General features: G+C 39.0%; 1 protein-coding gene across 1 annotated transcript in view; it reads left to right on the top strand.

Annotated features, from left to right (window-relative positions):
* The window catches only part of LOC124794804 (bromodomain adjacent to zinc finger domain protein 1A), a 148530-nt gene that overhangs the window by 105022 nt on the left and 25530 nt on the right, over positions 1 to 17978 (top strand). Inside the window, 1 exon segment of the mRNA XM_047258460.1 lies at positions 5607 to 5794. Within this exon segment, the coding sequence (XP_047114416.1) occupies positions 5607 to 5794 (188 nt within the window).

The following is a 17978-nucleotide window of genomic DNA, read 5'->3' as shown; positions in this document are numbered from 1 at the left end:
ATAATGAAAGGAAGATGTTAAGAAACAATGGAAAAGAATATAAATCCCAAAAAAATAAGATTGTGCCTGAGAAAGTGTTTTGTAGTGCCAGTGATCCATGCTGCAAAACTAGTTTCTGCAAATAGTCAACATTGAGTGAAGAACAGGAGGAGGCAATATTTATTGAGATTATAATAAGCAAAATGCTTATTTATTTGGATCAGTGCGGCCTAATAAGTGCAAAAAATTGTATCCAAAAAAGAGGAAGGTTTCTTTCAGATATTTTATTCATGACACTCCAGTTACTGAGGTTGAAATGTGTAGGACTGCACTTTCAGCTGTTAATGCTATTTCTGTTAATCATTTGAGGACTGTCCATAGCAATGAACATTGTGACACTGAGAATCATGAATCTACAACAAAGGTATCTTTACATACAGGATAGAAGAGGCAGGCGTTCTAACAGACCTCATGCCATTGATAACAAGAGAAAAAATAAAGTTAGAAATCACATCGAAATGTTTCCAAGGTACAAATCACATTATAGTAGAACACAGAATCCTAACAAGTCCTACATAACCTCTGTTCACTCGATTGCTGGAATGTATCATTGGTACTGTGAAGATCTTAAAAATACTGATGAAGTCCCAGTGAAACAACGTGTGTGAAACCATTTTCAACACGGAATATAATGTGTATTTGTGATTCTGCTAAGGCATGTAATAACACTGAATCCACAGACATCAGACTACACCTTGAGAAAGCTGAAGCTGCATATAGTGCTCTGAAAAGTGGCTCAAATGTGTCAAAACAGGATGGCAGTGATGCACTTGTTTTGTGCATGGACTTAAAACAAGCATTGCCAACACCATGTATTTCGACGGAAACAGTTTTTTATAAAAGACAACTGTGGACACACAATTTCTGTATTCACCGTTGTAGTGATGAGAAAGTAGTGATGTGTGTCTGGCCTGAAAATATTGCATCTAGGGGGGCCAGTGCAGTAGCTAGCTGTGTTTTAAAGACTTCAGACATAGCAAAGGAAGAACATCATTGAAGGCTCATCATTTATTCTGATTCGAGTGTTGGACAAAATAAAAACTATATTATCCTAGGTCTGTGGTTGTACCTCCTAGATAAAAAATGTTGTGATGTTTTGGAGCATAAATTTCTCCTCCCTGGTCACATGCTCCTCCCTACCATGTGACAGGGATATTGGAGTCATTGAGAAGCTGAAAAGAAAGACAGGCTGTGTACACTCCAGCAACTTGATTCTGTTTCCAACATATCCCATAGACTACTTTTTTGGGAGATTGTCTTTTTGCATGTAAGCTGTGCATTTTCCTTATAGGACACTGTTAATTCTTTTTCTTCTTCCATTGCAACATTTATTTATACTTGCTCAGTTGCAACAAAACCAAAACATCCCCTAGTTAAATATCATGATTACAATACATGTGTGAACAGCTCTTCATATGCACTGGTGAAAGTAGTGACTTACCCACCCAGATGTCACATGGCATACTTAATAATCAGTTTGAAATATGTAGCAGCCAAAGGTTGATGGTTAAAATTTGTCTTTTGCCTTTTCTAAGAAAGTATAATTTTTTCACATCTGGTGCAAACTCCAGTGTTTGGTGAAAATGAGTGGTAATCAGAGGGGACCAAGTTATTTCTTTCTTTAGCAGTAGTGTTGAAGGAGATATCATACCAAAAAATTAGGTGATAGTAGACTAGCTGCAGGAAAAAGAATTGAAGAATTAGGTCAAAAATGAATAGCAAAAGTTGCAACATAAATCACTCGGTTAGAAGCCTAGTCACAAGCTTGGGGAAATACCTGAAATCGGCATATGATGTCAAAGAACACGTTACATTCATTACAAATTTTCGTTTCCTGAACATCTTGATCAAAGTGAAATAATGTTGTAGTAGTAGTAGTAGTAGTAGTAGTAGTGTTCATTGTTGTCGTCTGTCAAAGACTGTTTTGTGATTTGGTCCATCTCCCCTCACTAGCCTATCCTGTGCTAGTCTCTCCATCTCCGCATCCATTGTCTTAAACCTGCTTGCTGTTGTCTAGCCTGGATCTCCCTGATTAACTTTACTTCCAACATTCCCCTCTGTTACCACATTGACTATTCCTTAATGATGCCTGAGGATGTGTCCTGTCAACTGAGACCTTTTTTAGTCCAGTTGTACCATGTATTCCTTGTACCCTCAATTCAATTAAGAACATGTATATTAGTTATCCAATATATACATGTAATCTTCTTTGGCATCACACTTCAAAAGTTTCTATACTCTTCTTGTCTGTACTGTTCATATCTATACTTCACTGCCATGATACAGCTCTAAGAAATATTATTAAACAGCTCTAACAGATCTTATTAAAAAAACTTCCTAACATTTAAATATATATTCAGTGATAAAACAATGGCTCCAGTTTGGAATATCAACAATGTAAGGAAAAGGCAGATTGCCACTTACTATAAAGACAACTTAAGTTGCAGACAGGCACAAGTAAAAGACACGTACTCATTAGCTTTCGACCACAGCCTTCCTCAGCAAAAGAAAGACACACACACACACACACACACACACACACACATACACATACACTCTCTCTCTCTCTCTCTCTCTCTCTTTCGCACAAGCAAGCACACCGCAAGGGTGCACACACGCGACAGCCATCTCCAGCAGCAGATGGGACCAGAATGTGTAGCGATAGTGGTCATATTTGTGCAACGTGTTCTTGCTTGTGTGAATGAATGTGTGTGTGTGTGTGTGTGTGTGTGTGTGTGTGTGTGTGTGTGTGTGTTTGTTTTCTGACAAAGGCTGTGGCTGAAAGCTAATGTGTAATTGTCTTAATTGTACCTGTCTGCAAGTAGTTTCCCTACATATTTAGTGATATTTTTTTAATTTTTTATTTATTTACAAAAAGCATCTGTCGCTATTGCCAGTCTGAATTTTATGTCTCTTAATTGGATTACATCCCATTGTCTTTGCCTTACTTTTGTTGATGTTCGCCTTCTACCTCTTTACAAGATACTATCCATTCTGTTCATTTGCTCTTCCAAATCTATCGCCATAACTGACAGTTGCAATGTCACTGATGAACCTTAAATTTTAATTTGTTATGCCTCAACTTTATTCCCTTTTCAAATTTCTCCTCAGTTTCTTTTACAGCTTGCTCAGTGTACAGATAAAATAACACTGAGGAGAGGCAACAGCCACATCTTTCTCCTCACGCAACTGCTGTTTACTTTTCATGTCCTTCGATTGCTATAGCTGTAGTCCTGTTTCTGCACAAGTTACAGATAATATTTCACTTCCTGTATTTTATCCCTGCTAACATCAGCTTTTCAAAATGTGAGTGCTAATTAACAATGCCAGTAATTTTCTCTAAATCTTTAACCTGTATAATCTTTGGTTTACCTCTCTTCAACTTTTATTCCAAAATAAATCATAGTGTCAGTATTATCTTGTTTGTTTCTGCATTTTTTCGGAACCCAAATTGATCTTCCCCCGAATCAACTTCTACCAGTTTAACACACACACAGAGAAAAAACAAAAGAAACAAAATTGAGATGTGTTCACTAACATAGTTCGTATGTGTAATTATATACAAATACAGCTTCTTCAAATGTGTTTCAGTTAAATATTTCTAATTTACACTGCCTGACAAAAAAATGAAGCACCCAGAATGGCCAGATTTCAGTGTAGGTTCACACACATATACTGTCAGTGGATATGTATATGAGTATAGTTGCAAATCTCTGAGAGAGGCAGAACAGCCATCAGAGTACGTTAGTATTGTTCATGTTCAGTGAGAAAGTACATAGGAGATGTGAATAGCATCAGGTGTTGAATTGTCACTGTGAAGGACACAGAGACCCTGTGTACTCTTATGCAACAGTGTTAAGAGCCCCTGTCATAGTTTGAAAGGGGCCCTTGTTGTGGATCTCTATTTGGCTATTGGCTGGCTGGTAGTTATGTAGTATTCAGCTTTATGGGGCAGTCGGATGTGACAGTATTTTGTGTCATGATGTGTTGGACTGCATAGGAATTTGAGTGCAGCCATATTTTATCATCAAGACTCCGATCTGCAATGTCTGACTAGCAAAAGGGAGCATTACTGAAAACAAGTTATTGACTTCGTATAATATTCTGTGTCATCTCGCACCATTGGTCAGAGTAATAGCAGCTGGACTGGGTAATTACTGTACCATGCATAGGCTGCCATTAACACCACAACACAAATGGCTGTGTTTGGAGTGGCAGTGACTGGGAAGCTTGTGCTACTGATATGGCGTCACATCTTGTTAAACGATGAAATGCAATTCTGCACTAAGCCAAATGATCATTGTCGGTGAGTATGGGGGTGATGTGGGGGAGGTCCCATTCTTCCAATATTTTGTAGAGGCCCAGTTGTATTGCTTCTGGCATAATAGTGTTGGAAGCCATTGGCTGTGCTTGGAGAGATATTCTGCCTTCCACAGCAAGCACAGAAAAAAGAAGAGCATTGGGTACGACTTCAGATGACGGCTTGTAGTGATTGAGGGAATTCTTGATGACGCAATGGTAAGTCACAGACTTCCTCCATCCTCTCATGTTAATTCTCGTGCAACAGTATTGTGGTGCCACTTTCAACAGGACACTGCTAGTCTGCAGGTGGCTGTCTGTATGAGCTGTGTATGTAATGTTTAGGTACTCTTGTGGCCAGCAAGATTCCCAGATCAGTCCCCAATATGATACATGTATGACCAGTTTGAACATAAGATCCTTCCCAGTGTCAATATCCAGAACGTCAAAGACAAGTTAAAATATTTGTGGGCCAGCTGGTCTCAGGAGAGGATGCAGCCGCTTAAGATGCCCTTCCCCACTGAATCTGTGCGTGCTACAGCTGGTTCCACGTCATACCGTTGAGTTGGCTCGTACATCCTGGTCCATTGCAAATTTGACTAGATTTTGTAATTGTTGGATCTTGCCCTCCCATCACTTATGGTGCCTAAAAGATGCTGCGTTCTTGGAATACTGTACAACAATTCAAGCAAATAACATTAGTAGTTTTATTTCAGTAAAGCAATTGACTGTACTTAATTTTGGAGTTATATCGGTGTCGCAGGTAACATGCGAACAGTAATGTTCATCACTATAGACAAAGTCCAAGTAAGCACTTGTTACGGATCACTACAATCTGTTGTGCAAGTGCCTGTCTACAGCCGTCCATTAATGTCCTTATGCCGAGCCGATCTGAGTGGCCGAGACTGGCAGGAGCGGCGCTTATATTCACTTCTGGCAGTTGTCGCTCCAGTCGTGGCGCTGTCCTTGTCAGCATGCTATTGGCTGACGTTTCCTCACCACCTTCTCTGTTCTAATATTCTTCCTCTTTGTTCCGGCACTTGTGTATGCCAGAACAGTAATCACTGAAATAACATCACATACCCTCTCAACTCCTCTTCTGGGTGCTTTGCATTTTGTCAGGCGGTGAATTTCTTTGAATTTCTTATACTCAAATATGTCTGTGTTTATTTTTGGGAAAAGTAACTACTCCTTAAGCTAATGTAACAATAGATTTCTTGTTTTATTTGGTGATTTTAAAGTTTCTTGACCTTGCTTGTCAATTTCAGACCCTGTGATTTGGTGCATGATGAAGTTTGCAATGAGTGTGGGGAAGATGGTGAGGAGTTAATTCCATGTAGCACATGCCCTCATGTGTATCATTTAGACTGTTGCAGTCCACCTTTGAAGTACCCACCAAGAGGCAAGTGGAACTGTTCATTGTGCAAAAGTGGAAAGGAACTGAGAGTTCTTAGAGGTGAGCACATAGTATATATGGTATCACTATAAATATATTTGTTATTAGATATAGGTTCGGATTTCTTTTTTGGACCTTTTGGTTGAGATGTTATGATGAAACTGAACTGAAATTTGTATTCTATACTGTAAACTGTGAGTGATAAACATAACATGCAGTAGGTGCTTAAAAGAAAAGCCTCAGATCAAATTCTTACAGCAATGCAAACACCACCATTATATTCCTTTCCCTCTCACGCTTCTTTTTTCCCACGCTTTATTTGTAAATTTTCATCTTCTGTGAGGTGATATGATCCATGATGCACATTTTATTCTCATACAAGTACATTAGAAAAACTAAATTTGATGATACCAAAAATTAAGTATTTTTATTTTAGGGTCTCCTGTTTTTACATTGATCAGCAATCTGTTATAAATTATTTGCAAGTGATACGTAATGTTACAATATTTTTCCTTTGTGTGACAGTCCAAATGGAAATACTTTGCTTTGCACAAAAGAGCTTATTGGCAACTGTAAAATTTATGCAGCTCTTCTCTTAAAAATACAGGGTGAGTCATGGGGAAAGTACATACTTTGAGGGGTGCTACTAGTGATGATTCTGAACAAAAAAAAACTCCTAATAAACATATGCCCTCTTCTTAACCGTTTCCGGTTAAACCAATGAAAACAACTAGGAACGGGAAGCATGTAGTGTCGTCCTTGCTAACCACGTCAGTACGCGGTTCACTTGCTCATGGTGCAATTGCTTATCTCGAGTCTCAGTCTGACAGTGCTTGTCGTAGTGCACGGTACTACAGTGTTGTTACATGAACAATGAATACAGTTTTGTGTAGTGAAAATGCCACGGATCTTCACACATGCAGAGTGTGCTGACATAGTGTTTGTCTATGGTTTGTCCAATGGGAATTTCAGAGCTGCTGTGCAAGAATACCAACAACGATTTCCGAATCGCAGGGTGTCAGATAGCAGGGAGTTTCACAGATTGTGTGAGCTTGGTACACTTCCCAGCGTAAATGTTGTCTCTTAATGTTCTGTACAACAAACTCTTAATGAAGTTGAGAAAATTCCTCAAGTAGTGGAAAGTAATACTGCTACTAACTCTCAAAGAACTGCTGTCCAACTTAGTGTTTCACAAACACGAGTGATACACACAGTAAATGAGCATGGTCTGTATCCCTTATTGGCAGAGAATACATCATCTGCATGAAGGATATGCTGCCGCCCAGCAAGAATTCTGTTAGTGGATAATTGCCAATGAATGATTCTGTGTTCTGTTCACTGATGAGTCAGCATTTAACCGCTACAGAATCAACAACACATGCAACTCTCATGTATGTGCAAGTGCACACTACTGTGGAAACGAATTTTCAATGAAGTTTCTCAGTCAATGTGTGGTGTGGTATTATTGATGACCAACTCATCGGCCCAATTGTTTTAGATAACTGTCTTACTGGGGCATGGTATCTTGAGTTTCTTCAAAATGTGTTACCAGAATACATGGAGGATATCCCTTTGGCAACATGAGCTCATATGTTCTACCAGCAATGATGGAGCTCCTACACATTCCGTACAGCCAGTGACACAGTATCTCAACACAACGTATCAGTCACCGTGCAGTCATTGCTTGGCCACCGAGGCCACCAGATCTTACCCCATTGGATTACTGTTTGCAGGGGTGGCTGAAGAGCGACATCTAAAAATGCAGAGTGGACACTAGAGAGGAACTTCTCACTCGTATTTTACATGCTTGTGTCCAGGTAAAGGAATGCAAAACTGAGCTCCTATCGACGACACAACTCCTATCTACAACAGCAACAACGTGCATTGAAGTTGACAGTGGACTGTTTGAACATATTTTGTGAGGAAACGTACACAATTAAACAAACCATAACATAACAGTACCTTAATTTACCATCACCTGCACCTTTTCCATTCCTAGCTGTTTTCACTGGTTCACACGGAGACGGTTAAGAAAAGGGCATATGTTTATTAGAAGTTTTTTTTGTTCAGAATCACCAGTAGTATCACCTGTCAAAGCATGTACCTTTCCTCCTGACCCACACCGTATATAGTCATGTGGAAGGGACAGTCCTGCACAAACAGAAAATGTGTCAGGAATATATTGAGATTTTATTTTAGAAGACCTAATATCAGAAATTAAGTAGGCACTCTTAACTTTAAAACAAGCAAGTACATTGCTTCTGTTCTTTAATGGACTATTTGGGAAAATTGTTCTGTAAAACCCACTGAACATTGTCCTGTGGAATTACTTTTTAATCAACAAGAAAAGACATTGCAGCTGTTCTATTTATGCTTCTGCACACCAGTACGAGTGCGAAAGATAATTAGTGCAAAAGTTAGTCTTGTTTATTCATGTACAATAATACAAATTTTGTCTGTCATATACAGGAGAACTTTTAATTGATATAAAGCTTGGACATTTGTTTGTCTATTCTCCTCCTATGCTTTTCATTATCATTAAATATACTTATGGTTATGGTGCAAAAAGAAAATAGTGGCAGAGTACAGGATCTGCTGCTGCTGCTTGGATTTCATTTCACTTCTTGTCCAAAATATGTGAAAATGACTCTTCATTCACATAAGATACCCAGATGACATTTTTAAGATACATTATATTATTTCATTATATCCCAGAATAGTTGTTTTGTAGCCTTATTATTTTCTTATTAGCTTTGTTTCTACTTTATTCCATCTTTTTAGATCACATGACAGTCATTTCATCTGACAGAGTTGGTAGGATTGTGGAGTTAACATTACTGCCTTCTGAGATAGGTCACCCCCTTAAGTAAGCAAATACAACAAACTAGAAAGGAAGCATTAGAAGCAGCTTAAACATTAATTTATTCTACTTCCTGAAACACAACAGATGACTGACCAGTCTGTCACAATTCAGTTTAGAGAGTCAGTTTGCACTTTGTTTGGCTGTTGTAACAGTCAATAGTTAGTAATCAGTATCATTTTATTTTGTATATTTATTTAATTGTAGATCCCTTTCCCTACCCCTCCCTCCCCACTGCAAAATAACATGCATTTATCTTTTTCCTCATTCCCTTAAAATATTAATTCAGTTATTTATCACAAGACTGCAAAAGAAAGAACGCAGCACATACACTGCATTCAATGTAGTATTTGCAATATGGCTATAATTATTATCTTCGATTACCAAATTGTTCATTACCTGTTCCATTTGTGTATATTGTCCCTTTTCTCTTCTCCTCCTCAAGAAAGATAACAAGTGCTATGTCATTAATTTAAGAGTGTCGGTAATTTATTTTTTAATCATTTTCTTTCCTTTGGCCTTCTGAATTTCTGTGTTTACATATAACAGTTGGTTCACAGAGTATTGTATTTTGTGGGATGTTACTGTCACTGCCATGATTACATTGTGCTTGTTACAGTTTTACCCTCACCTCATTCTCCCACCTACCAAGGAGATAACAATAGATGTATGATCATGAACAAGGAAACTGGCATTACGTTGCCTTATTTGATTATCATTTGTATTTGCTATGACTAATATATACCCCCCCCCCCCTCTCTCTCTCTCTCTCTCTCACTCACTCACACACACACACACACACACACACACACACACACACACACACACACACACACACACACACACACACATATACATATAACAAAAAATAATCCATTATTGATAATATTATATAAATGTACAGACAAAAAAAATCTACTAACCAAATAGTGACAGGGCCACACACACACAGAGAAGGATTTGACTTTCACAAGTTTTCGGAGCCAGTGGCTCCTCCATCTGGTGGAAGAATTGAAGGGGAAGAAAGAGGCTTGAAGGGAAAGAACTGGAGAGGTTTAGGGAAAGGGGTACAGGTTAGAAAAGTCATCCAGAACCCCAGGCCAGAGGAGACAACTACTTTTTTATATATTATTTTTACTTTTTTCCCAAAAAGTAAATACTGTTGTTTGTTAGTGGGTTTGGCGGAAGTGTGTCTCGTTAGCCTTCAATGAGGATGAGATCAACATCAAGGAAAGTGGCAAGTGGCATGGGATTGGGAGGAGAACCATGTGAAATTTAATTCTCCTCATCCCATCCTGTAAGTGTCCCCTGACCCAGGGTTCTTGGAGACTTTCCTAAACTGTATAGTCTGTTGGTAAACTGAAGAGTGAGCGAGCAAGTCCCCACTCTGCCTACCCTGCTACGTCACAGGGCGCTTCTACAGGCTGTTTCACAATGTAGTACCATCCCTGCCGCAGCGCGCGCTTCAAATCTGTGGCGACGCCGTGTGGAAGTCGGGATTTTACTACAAACATAGAACCGAATGGCTATTCATGTGAATGTATGTTCCTCTATTCATAAGACAAACCAGTGCAATCAATCTCTAGAATTTAAGGCCTGTTCTTACTTTGTGTTTCTACTAAAAGGTAGAAGTTTTCTTTGAAGGGCTGCATTGAAACTTAACAATTCTTGCAACATGAAGAGTGTTTAAAAAGTAACCAGAAATTAATAATTTTGTGTGTTTTATTTTGATTCGCACTGCTTTTTTTGTCATTGTCTTTGTAAACATCTGAAAAGTATCTGTGCAATGTTTTGCATATTGGGTATTTACCCTGTTGTCAGCTGTCAAAAACATTATATGTTTTTTGGTAGCATCAACTATTATTTGTTTTGTATAAAAATAGATTAGATAATCTGTACTAAATTTCGTTATAAGAATCGAATAAAATGTATCAAAATTTTAGGAATGTTAAATATTGCTTTTGGTGAGTCTCTTATGAGTAAACCAAGAGCATACAAGTGGTATAAACATTTCAAAGCAGGCCTTAAAGGACAGCAGTTTCACAAGAATGGATGAGATTAAAAATGCACAGTTAAGAGACCTATGAACTATCCCGAGGAAACCATTCCTAAATTGTTTTGGGAATTGGAAAAAGCACTGGCATAAGTGTATAGCATGTACTGGGGAATATTTTGAATAGGATAACATTGTTGTACATTAACAAGTTAAGTTCTTATCAAAAAATGAAAATTAATATGCGAACGCACCTCGTATGTCTAGCTTTTTACATAGAAGTCCAGAATCGGTGTACATGTTTCGAAAGAAATTTCAGCAGTGTTTAGAACAGCTATTGCCCACATGTTTTAAGCAATATGTCTGAGGATCATGTGAATGGTAACCGAGATAGAGTTCTAGTGACAGAATACATTCAAATACTGCTGTTCTCTAAGCATCAAAGGTTTTACGTGATTGAATCACGTTCTACTAGCGAAAAGTTAATTGATTTTACCATGAAGTTCTCAAGTTATTCATGATTTTGTACAACTAGTGATAATGGTATTTCTCGCTTTGGATCAAATTTGGCTGTATTTCTCTTGGAAAACTGTTTAACACTTGTACTACCATGTAGTACATTTCTACCAAAAGAAACTTTATAGCATATGAGCAGAGTCAGGCTTGAAAGGACACATAACGGTTTTTTGTTTTTTTTAAATGTTAATTGCCTGTTTACATACATCATATTTTAGAGGTCATCATCAACATTGTCACTGTCATTACCTTGTCGTCATCACTTTCTAAATTAATAACTATGGCGTCTATTATGTCTTCCATAATCCCATCCTTAACCCAGTACTGTCTTTCAAGTTTCTCCATGTGGAGGCAGTATGCACTCCAGTCATCTTGAGTTATCGTTTCAAAACCTGTAACAATTGGAACAAGTGTTTGTATAGGCTTTCTTTCAGTTATGGCAAAATTTAGTTCGGAATAAATAGTGGAAGCTCAGAAAATGGCTACATACCTTCTTTCACCAACTGCAGCAACTTTGTCATGCAAATATCTCCAAGAATATTTCTTACTCTGGTGAAATTCTTGAGCTTTGCCCACGCCATTTTCAATTGGATTTGAGTCACAGTTGTATGGTGGAAGTCGCAGCACAGTGTGTCCATGAACTTCAAGTATTTTATTTATTTCAAATACTTTGTCTTCTGGCTTATGTTGTTTAATTAAATCAAATAATTTTGTTTTTCTCATTGTCGAATCAGCTTCCCCCTTATTTTTTAATAACCATTCAATCATTTAGCTTTTATTCGATGACCTAGTTCGAGCTTTGTTGTGCTCCTTGTTGTGATATGAAGCGTTGTCCATAACAGTAACACAGTTCAGTGTCAGATTTGGAATTACTTTATTCAATATCCAATTAGAAAAATTTTTGTAGTTCATTTTCCCATGGTAGTCTCCTGTTGCACATCCCGCTTTATAAATCAACTGTGCGTTGGGTAAGGACCCATCTTTTGATCCAATATTGACCACTATAATCCTATTACTTCCACTAACATTGTCCATAATGCCATCAATGCCAGGGCCGTGCCAACATTTTCTGTAAGTAATGTTGTTGTCCACCCAAGTTTCATCAATATAAAAGAATTTTCTGCCTAGCTCCCTTAATTTCCTCACTTGGATCAGGTACTTACATCGCCAGTCAATTATATCAGTTCTTTCTACGAGAATCTTTCGTTTACTTACAGATCTTTTCCAGGTAAATCCCATTTCACGCAATGTCTTGTGTAAAACATCTTTCTGCCAAGGAAAATGTATTTTTTGTTTCACGGCAGTACGTAATTTCTGTAATGTCGGCACAATTTTTTGGTTTATGTGAAAGTCCTCCATCGTTTGTTGAATGACTGATTTCGTGAAACTGTCTATAACGATGGGTTTCCTTCCTAAATTATTAGTTTTCCTTTGCGGCTTGTTTTCGCGTTCCTTCCTTATGCGTCCTATTGTGGCGAGGCTGACGTTTGCATAAACTGCAGCCCTTTAATTGGGATTGGTAATATTAGCCAACAGTTCTTTTTGTAAAACTTCCTGGCAGATTAAAACTGTGTGCCCGACCGAGACTCGAACTCGGGACCTTTGCCTTTCGCGGGCAAGTGCTCTACCATCTGAGCTACCGAAGCACGACTCACGCCCGGTACTCACAGCTTTACTTCTGCCAGTATCCGTCTCTTACCTTCCAAACTTTACAGAAGCTCTCCTGCGAACCTTGCAGAACTCCTGGAGTTCTTTTTGTGTCGCCTCCTTAACACACGCTGTGATAACGTTAGAGATGATCGAATGCTCATTACTCCGCAAATACCTCCTCTTCTTCCTATCCTCACATTTTCATGCAATGCAGGGTGATCATCCATCACTGCCAGATACTGAAGTATATCAGGGAGTACACAAAGCTAACTGACAGACACTGGCAACTAAGATCCCACGAACAGAAACCATGCCGAACTACACCGCTAGACAGGTAACGGGCAACTGATTTTGGGGGCCCCTGTAGGCCAGTGGCAGGGTTCTTCCGAGAAAGGCCACTTCCCCCACCAAAAGCGCTGCTCGCTCTTGAGTTTACAGGCAGACTATACCCATTTCCCTAAACCTCTCCAGTCCTTTTCCTTCACCCCTCTTCCTTTCCCTTCAACTCTTCAACCAGAAGGGGGAGCCACTGGCTCCAAAAGCTTGTGAAAGTAGAATCCTTTTGTGTATGTACACACATATCACTTCCAAGGGAATTGAAATGTTGCTAAGAAAATAATTATGATACTGACTTTAACTGTTTTGAAACAACACTTGAATATGAGGAAAGGTTTTGTCAACCGATTCCAGGAAATCGGAAACATCAAAGCGATGTTAACTTTTGTTAAAGCAGGAAACTCTCAAAGCTGCTGTAACAGGATTAATTTTTCACCCTTACTAGAGACACCAGAAAATGCAATTGCTGGATTTTAAGAACATGGTGTTGTGGAGCAGAAAATTTGAATACCTGTTTGCTGATATAAAAAATATTGGAAGAAAAATAAATGTTGCCTTAGTTCACAGCACAAGCGGTCTCCTCTGAAAGGCCTGGAGAAGGAAAATATGTAGATTTTAAAAACCTGGAACAATATTCCTGAATCATACAATTATCTGAAAAAGCTAGTGTCTCCTGTCCTCCCCTTATTCAGGTCTACATATCCATGTAAGCAATCATTTCAAGCATAAACCCTGCCAGGAGTAAATTGAGAAGTCTTTTTATTGATGAGAACGGGAAATCATGCCTACTATTAGAAACAACATTGATGTTTGATACAGGGCCATTTCTCCCATTAGTGTCTCTGTCATTGTCACAATATAATATTATAGGTTTTAGGTATTACATCAAGTTTTATACAACTTATACTTACTTTTGGTAAGACTTAAAACTGTAAGAAAAGTTTTTTTTTAAGTTAATTGTAGGGAGCATTGTGGAATAAATATGTAGCAATTAGTACTTAGAAAGGTACATTGTTTGTTTTGACAGGCAGAGAGGATAATTGAAAGGAGTATTTATTTAATGTATTTATCTATTCTTCACAGTTGCAGTCTGTTATCTAGGAAAGTGTCAAAGGCACTACAACTCACATGATTATTTGTTACTGGTAGTTATAAACATTATGCAAAAGAAATTATACGAGAGAAGGAAAGTTGCTACTCACCATACAGCGGAGATGCTGAGCCGCGATAGGCACAGTAAAGAGATTCACACAATCATAGATTTCGGCCATTAAGGCCTTTGTCAGCAGTAGACACACACATAAACACACACGCACGTGCAAGTGCAACTTGCACGCACATCTGCAGTCTCAGAGAGCTGAAACTACACTGCGAGCAGCAGCAGCACCAGTGCATGATGGGAGTGGCGACTGAGAGGGGGTAAGGAGGAGGCTGGAGCGGGGAGGGGGAGAGATAGTATGTTGGGAGTGGCGGACAGTGAAGTGTTGCAGTTTAGACGGAGGGTAGGAGAGAAGGCGCGGAGTGGGGAGGGGGTAAGTAGCAGAAAGGAGAGAAACAAAAATAAAAGAAATTAAAAGACTGGGTGTGGCGGTGAAATGACGGCTGTGTAGTGCTGGAATGGGAAAAGGGAGGGGGCTGGGTGGGTGAGGACAGTGACTGAGGGTTGAGGCCAGGAGGGTTACAGGGACGTAGGATGTATTGCAGGGAAAGTTCCCACCTGCACAATTAAGAAAAGCTGGTGTTGGTGGGAAGGATCCAGTGGCACACGCTGTAAAGCAGTCAATCAGATGAGGGGTATCATGTTTGGCAGTGTGTTCAGCTACAGGGTGGTCCACTTGTTTTTGCCCACAGTTTGTCAGTGGCCATTCATGTGGACAGACAGCTTATTGGTTGTCATGCCTACATAGAATGCAGCACAATGGTTGCAGCTTAGCTTGTAGACCACGTGACCGGTTTCACAGGTAGCCCTGCCATTGATGTGATAGGTAATGTTAGTGACCGGACTGGAGTAGGTGGTGGTAGGAGGATGTATGGGACAGGTCTTGCATTTAGGTCTGTTACAGGGGTATGAGCCATGAGGTAAGGGATTGGGAGCAGGAGTTGTATAGGGATGGACGAGTATATTGTGTCGGTTCAGTAGACGGCGGGATGCCACGGTAGAAGGGGTGGGAAGGATAGTGGGTAGGACATTTCTCATTTCAGGGCACGACGAGAGGTAATCGAAACCCTGGTGGAGAAAGTAATTCAGTTGCCCCAGTCCCGGATGGTACCGAGTTACGAGGGGAATGCTTCTATGTGGCCGGGCTGTGGGTCTTTGGGTATGGTGGGAGACTGGAAAGATAAGGCATGGGAGATTTGTTTTTGTACAAGGATGAGAGGATAATTACGGTCAGTGAAGGCTTCAGCGAGACCCTCGGTATATTTAGAGAGGGACTGCTCGTCACTGCAGATGCGACGATCACGGGTGGCTAGGCTGTACAGAAGGGTCTTCTTGGTACGAAACGGGTGGCAGCTGTCGAAGTGGAAGTATTGCTGGTGGTTAGTAGGTTTGATATGGACGGAGGTACTGATGTAGCCATCTCTGAGACGGAGGTCAACATCTAGGAAAGTGGCTTGTTGGGTTGAGTAGGAGCAGGTGAAGCAAATGGGGGAGAAGTTGTTGAGGTTCTGGAGGAATGTGAATAAGGTGTCCCCACCTTCAATCCAGATAGCAAAGATGTCAATGAATCTGAACCAGGTAAGGGGTTTAGGATTCTGGGTTTTTAGGAAGGATTCCTCTTGATGGCCCACGAATAGGTTAGCATAGGATGGTGCCATGTGGGTGCCCATAGCCGTACTGCGGATTTGTTTGTAGGTAATGCCTTCAAAGGTGAAGTAATTGTGGGTGAGGATATAGTTGGTCATGATGACTAGGAAGGAGGTTGTTGATTTGGAATCCATAGGGCATCTGGAAAGGTAGTGTTCGATAGTGATATGGTGAGTAGCAACTTTCCTTCCCTCGTATTGTTACATTCCATCCTGGATTTTCCATTGTTTGATGGAAAAGAAACTGGTGTACGAGTCTTGATGGCAAAGTTGGAAGGGGTGGACCTCAGCAAATGTACCTCAATCAGATCGAGGACATTTTTAGTAAAGGCCAGTGTAGGTGTAACCTAATTGATTTAATAACAATATACCTGCCCATATAGTTTAAATTTTAAAAAACTGGCACTGAAAAGAAATTTTGGTCGTTGTGCTGCTGATATTTGGCTGTTTTTATTAGAGACTTTCCCGACCACTGAAATACTCCATGTTAGAAAATAGCGTTTCAGCAGTTACTATTACTTTATATAAGCGTGTGGAACTTTAAGAAAGTGGCACATGAATCTAAAGATCTCCTGGTAATTGCATAACATGACACATCACAACACACGCACCACTGGTGTAATATTGTACAATATTTATTACTTTACAAAGCAGCTCTTGGATGTTGTGCCATTATCGTGTAAAATAACAAATATTGTAGAATATTACACAAGCGTTGTGTATGTTTGTCATATATACATCTAGAGCACCTGACGAAAGGATCTAAGGTGGGCTTAAACACGTACAGAGTGCGCAGGGACAGGAACAGGCAGAGAGTTAAGGATACGATTGTTTAGCAACATTGACCTTGTAATGCTCGGATTCGAACTTTTAAATGCATAACAACATTCAGTTGTTCATTGGTAACTATTACCTCAAGTCAAAGGATAAATTAATGTACATGTGGTCATATGAGTTCTGTAGATTTGCATGTCTCAGATGCTCTATTGAAGTCCATTGTGAAGAAATAAGTTGATTATGATAATAAAGACAATCACATTAAGTTTCACGAGATTATGGAGATGATAGGTATCTCATATGAACAGATATATAATATCATCTGTGAAATTCTATACATTAGTGTGTGATTGGTTCTCCATTTATTGACACCGGGCCTGCAACACTTGGGGAAGGACATTTTAAAATAATGTTTCTAAAATTTGAAGAATATCTTAAAGTCTTGTGATAGCAATGTTACTGTGTAAAAAAATAAAATAAAATGAAATGGATGCACCATTACATACTTGGGACAAATTTGCTGTCAAATCTTTTTATGAAGTTGAAAGTGTCTTGAGGGGTAAAGTGAATACATATACATCTTTTGAGAACTGTCCCCCACCCAATCACATGGTTTCATGTTGATTTTATATTTGGGAATAAGTAAAACTGTGACATCTTATCACACACCAATATTGAACTGTTGACATTGTGAGTTGAAGTGGAAGATTAGTGTGCAAGAAAGTGCACTAATTGTACTGTGAAATAATTCATTGCCAACCCTCTTTCCTAGCTGGGGAAGCGGGTAAATAAGTTTGAATCATATTGAGTCATATGCACTGAGATCACCGGAGATTATGATGAGAAATAGTATTGTTTTTTGACAGGAAGTAATTTATTATGTACCTTATCAAACTCATCAGTCTACCCTATACATACTCGGCCCGCTCAGAAACTCTGTTTACAGTCCTCCTAATACATACTCATTCGTAATCAACTTCTCACAGTTCCTTTCTAGTACTGCTGTTTGTTATATTAATAGATAATTGTGTTAATGTTGGCTTCTTAATTATATTAGTGGTAATTTTATATGGTGATTGGAAAATCTATCTTTTTAATTATTTTGTGGAGCATATAATCATTTTTTGTCATTTAACATCAACATTGACAAAGTATTTAAACTGTATTTTGCAGCAATAGCTGAGAAAAGTCATCACGTTTTTGTAGAGTAATTTGACATAATTATTTTTTATATTAGTACATGCTCTGTAAAATTGTTGAAGGGATTTAATGTAACTACTATGATTCAGCAGTACTTGTTTTATAAG

The sequence above is a fragment of the Schistocerca piceifrons genome, chromosome 4 (genome assembly GCF_021461385.2).
Source record: "Schistocerca piceifrons isolate TAMUIC-IGC-003096 chromosome 4, iqSchPice1.1, whole genome shotgun sequence".
In the NCBI taxonomy this organism is placed as follows: Eukaryota; Metazoa; Arthropoda; class Insecta; order Orthoptera; family Acrididae; genus Schistocerca; species Schistocerca piceifrons.
Note: the sequence above shows the minus strand (reverse complement) of the source record. Positions and strands in the feature narration are given on the sequence as shown.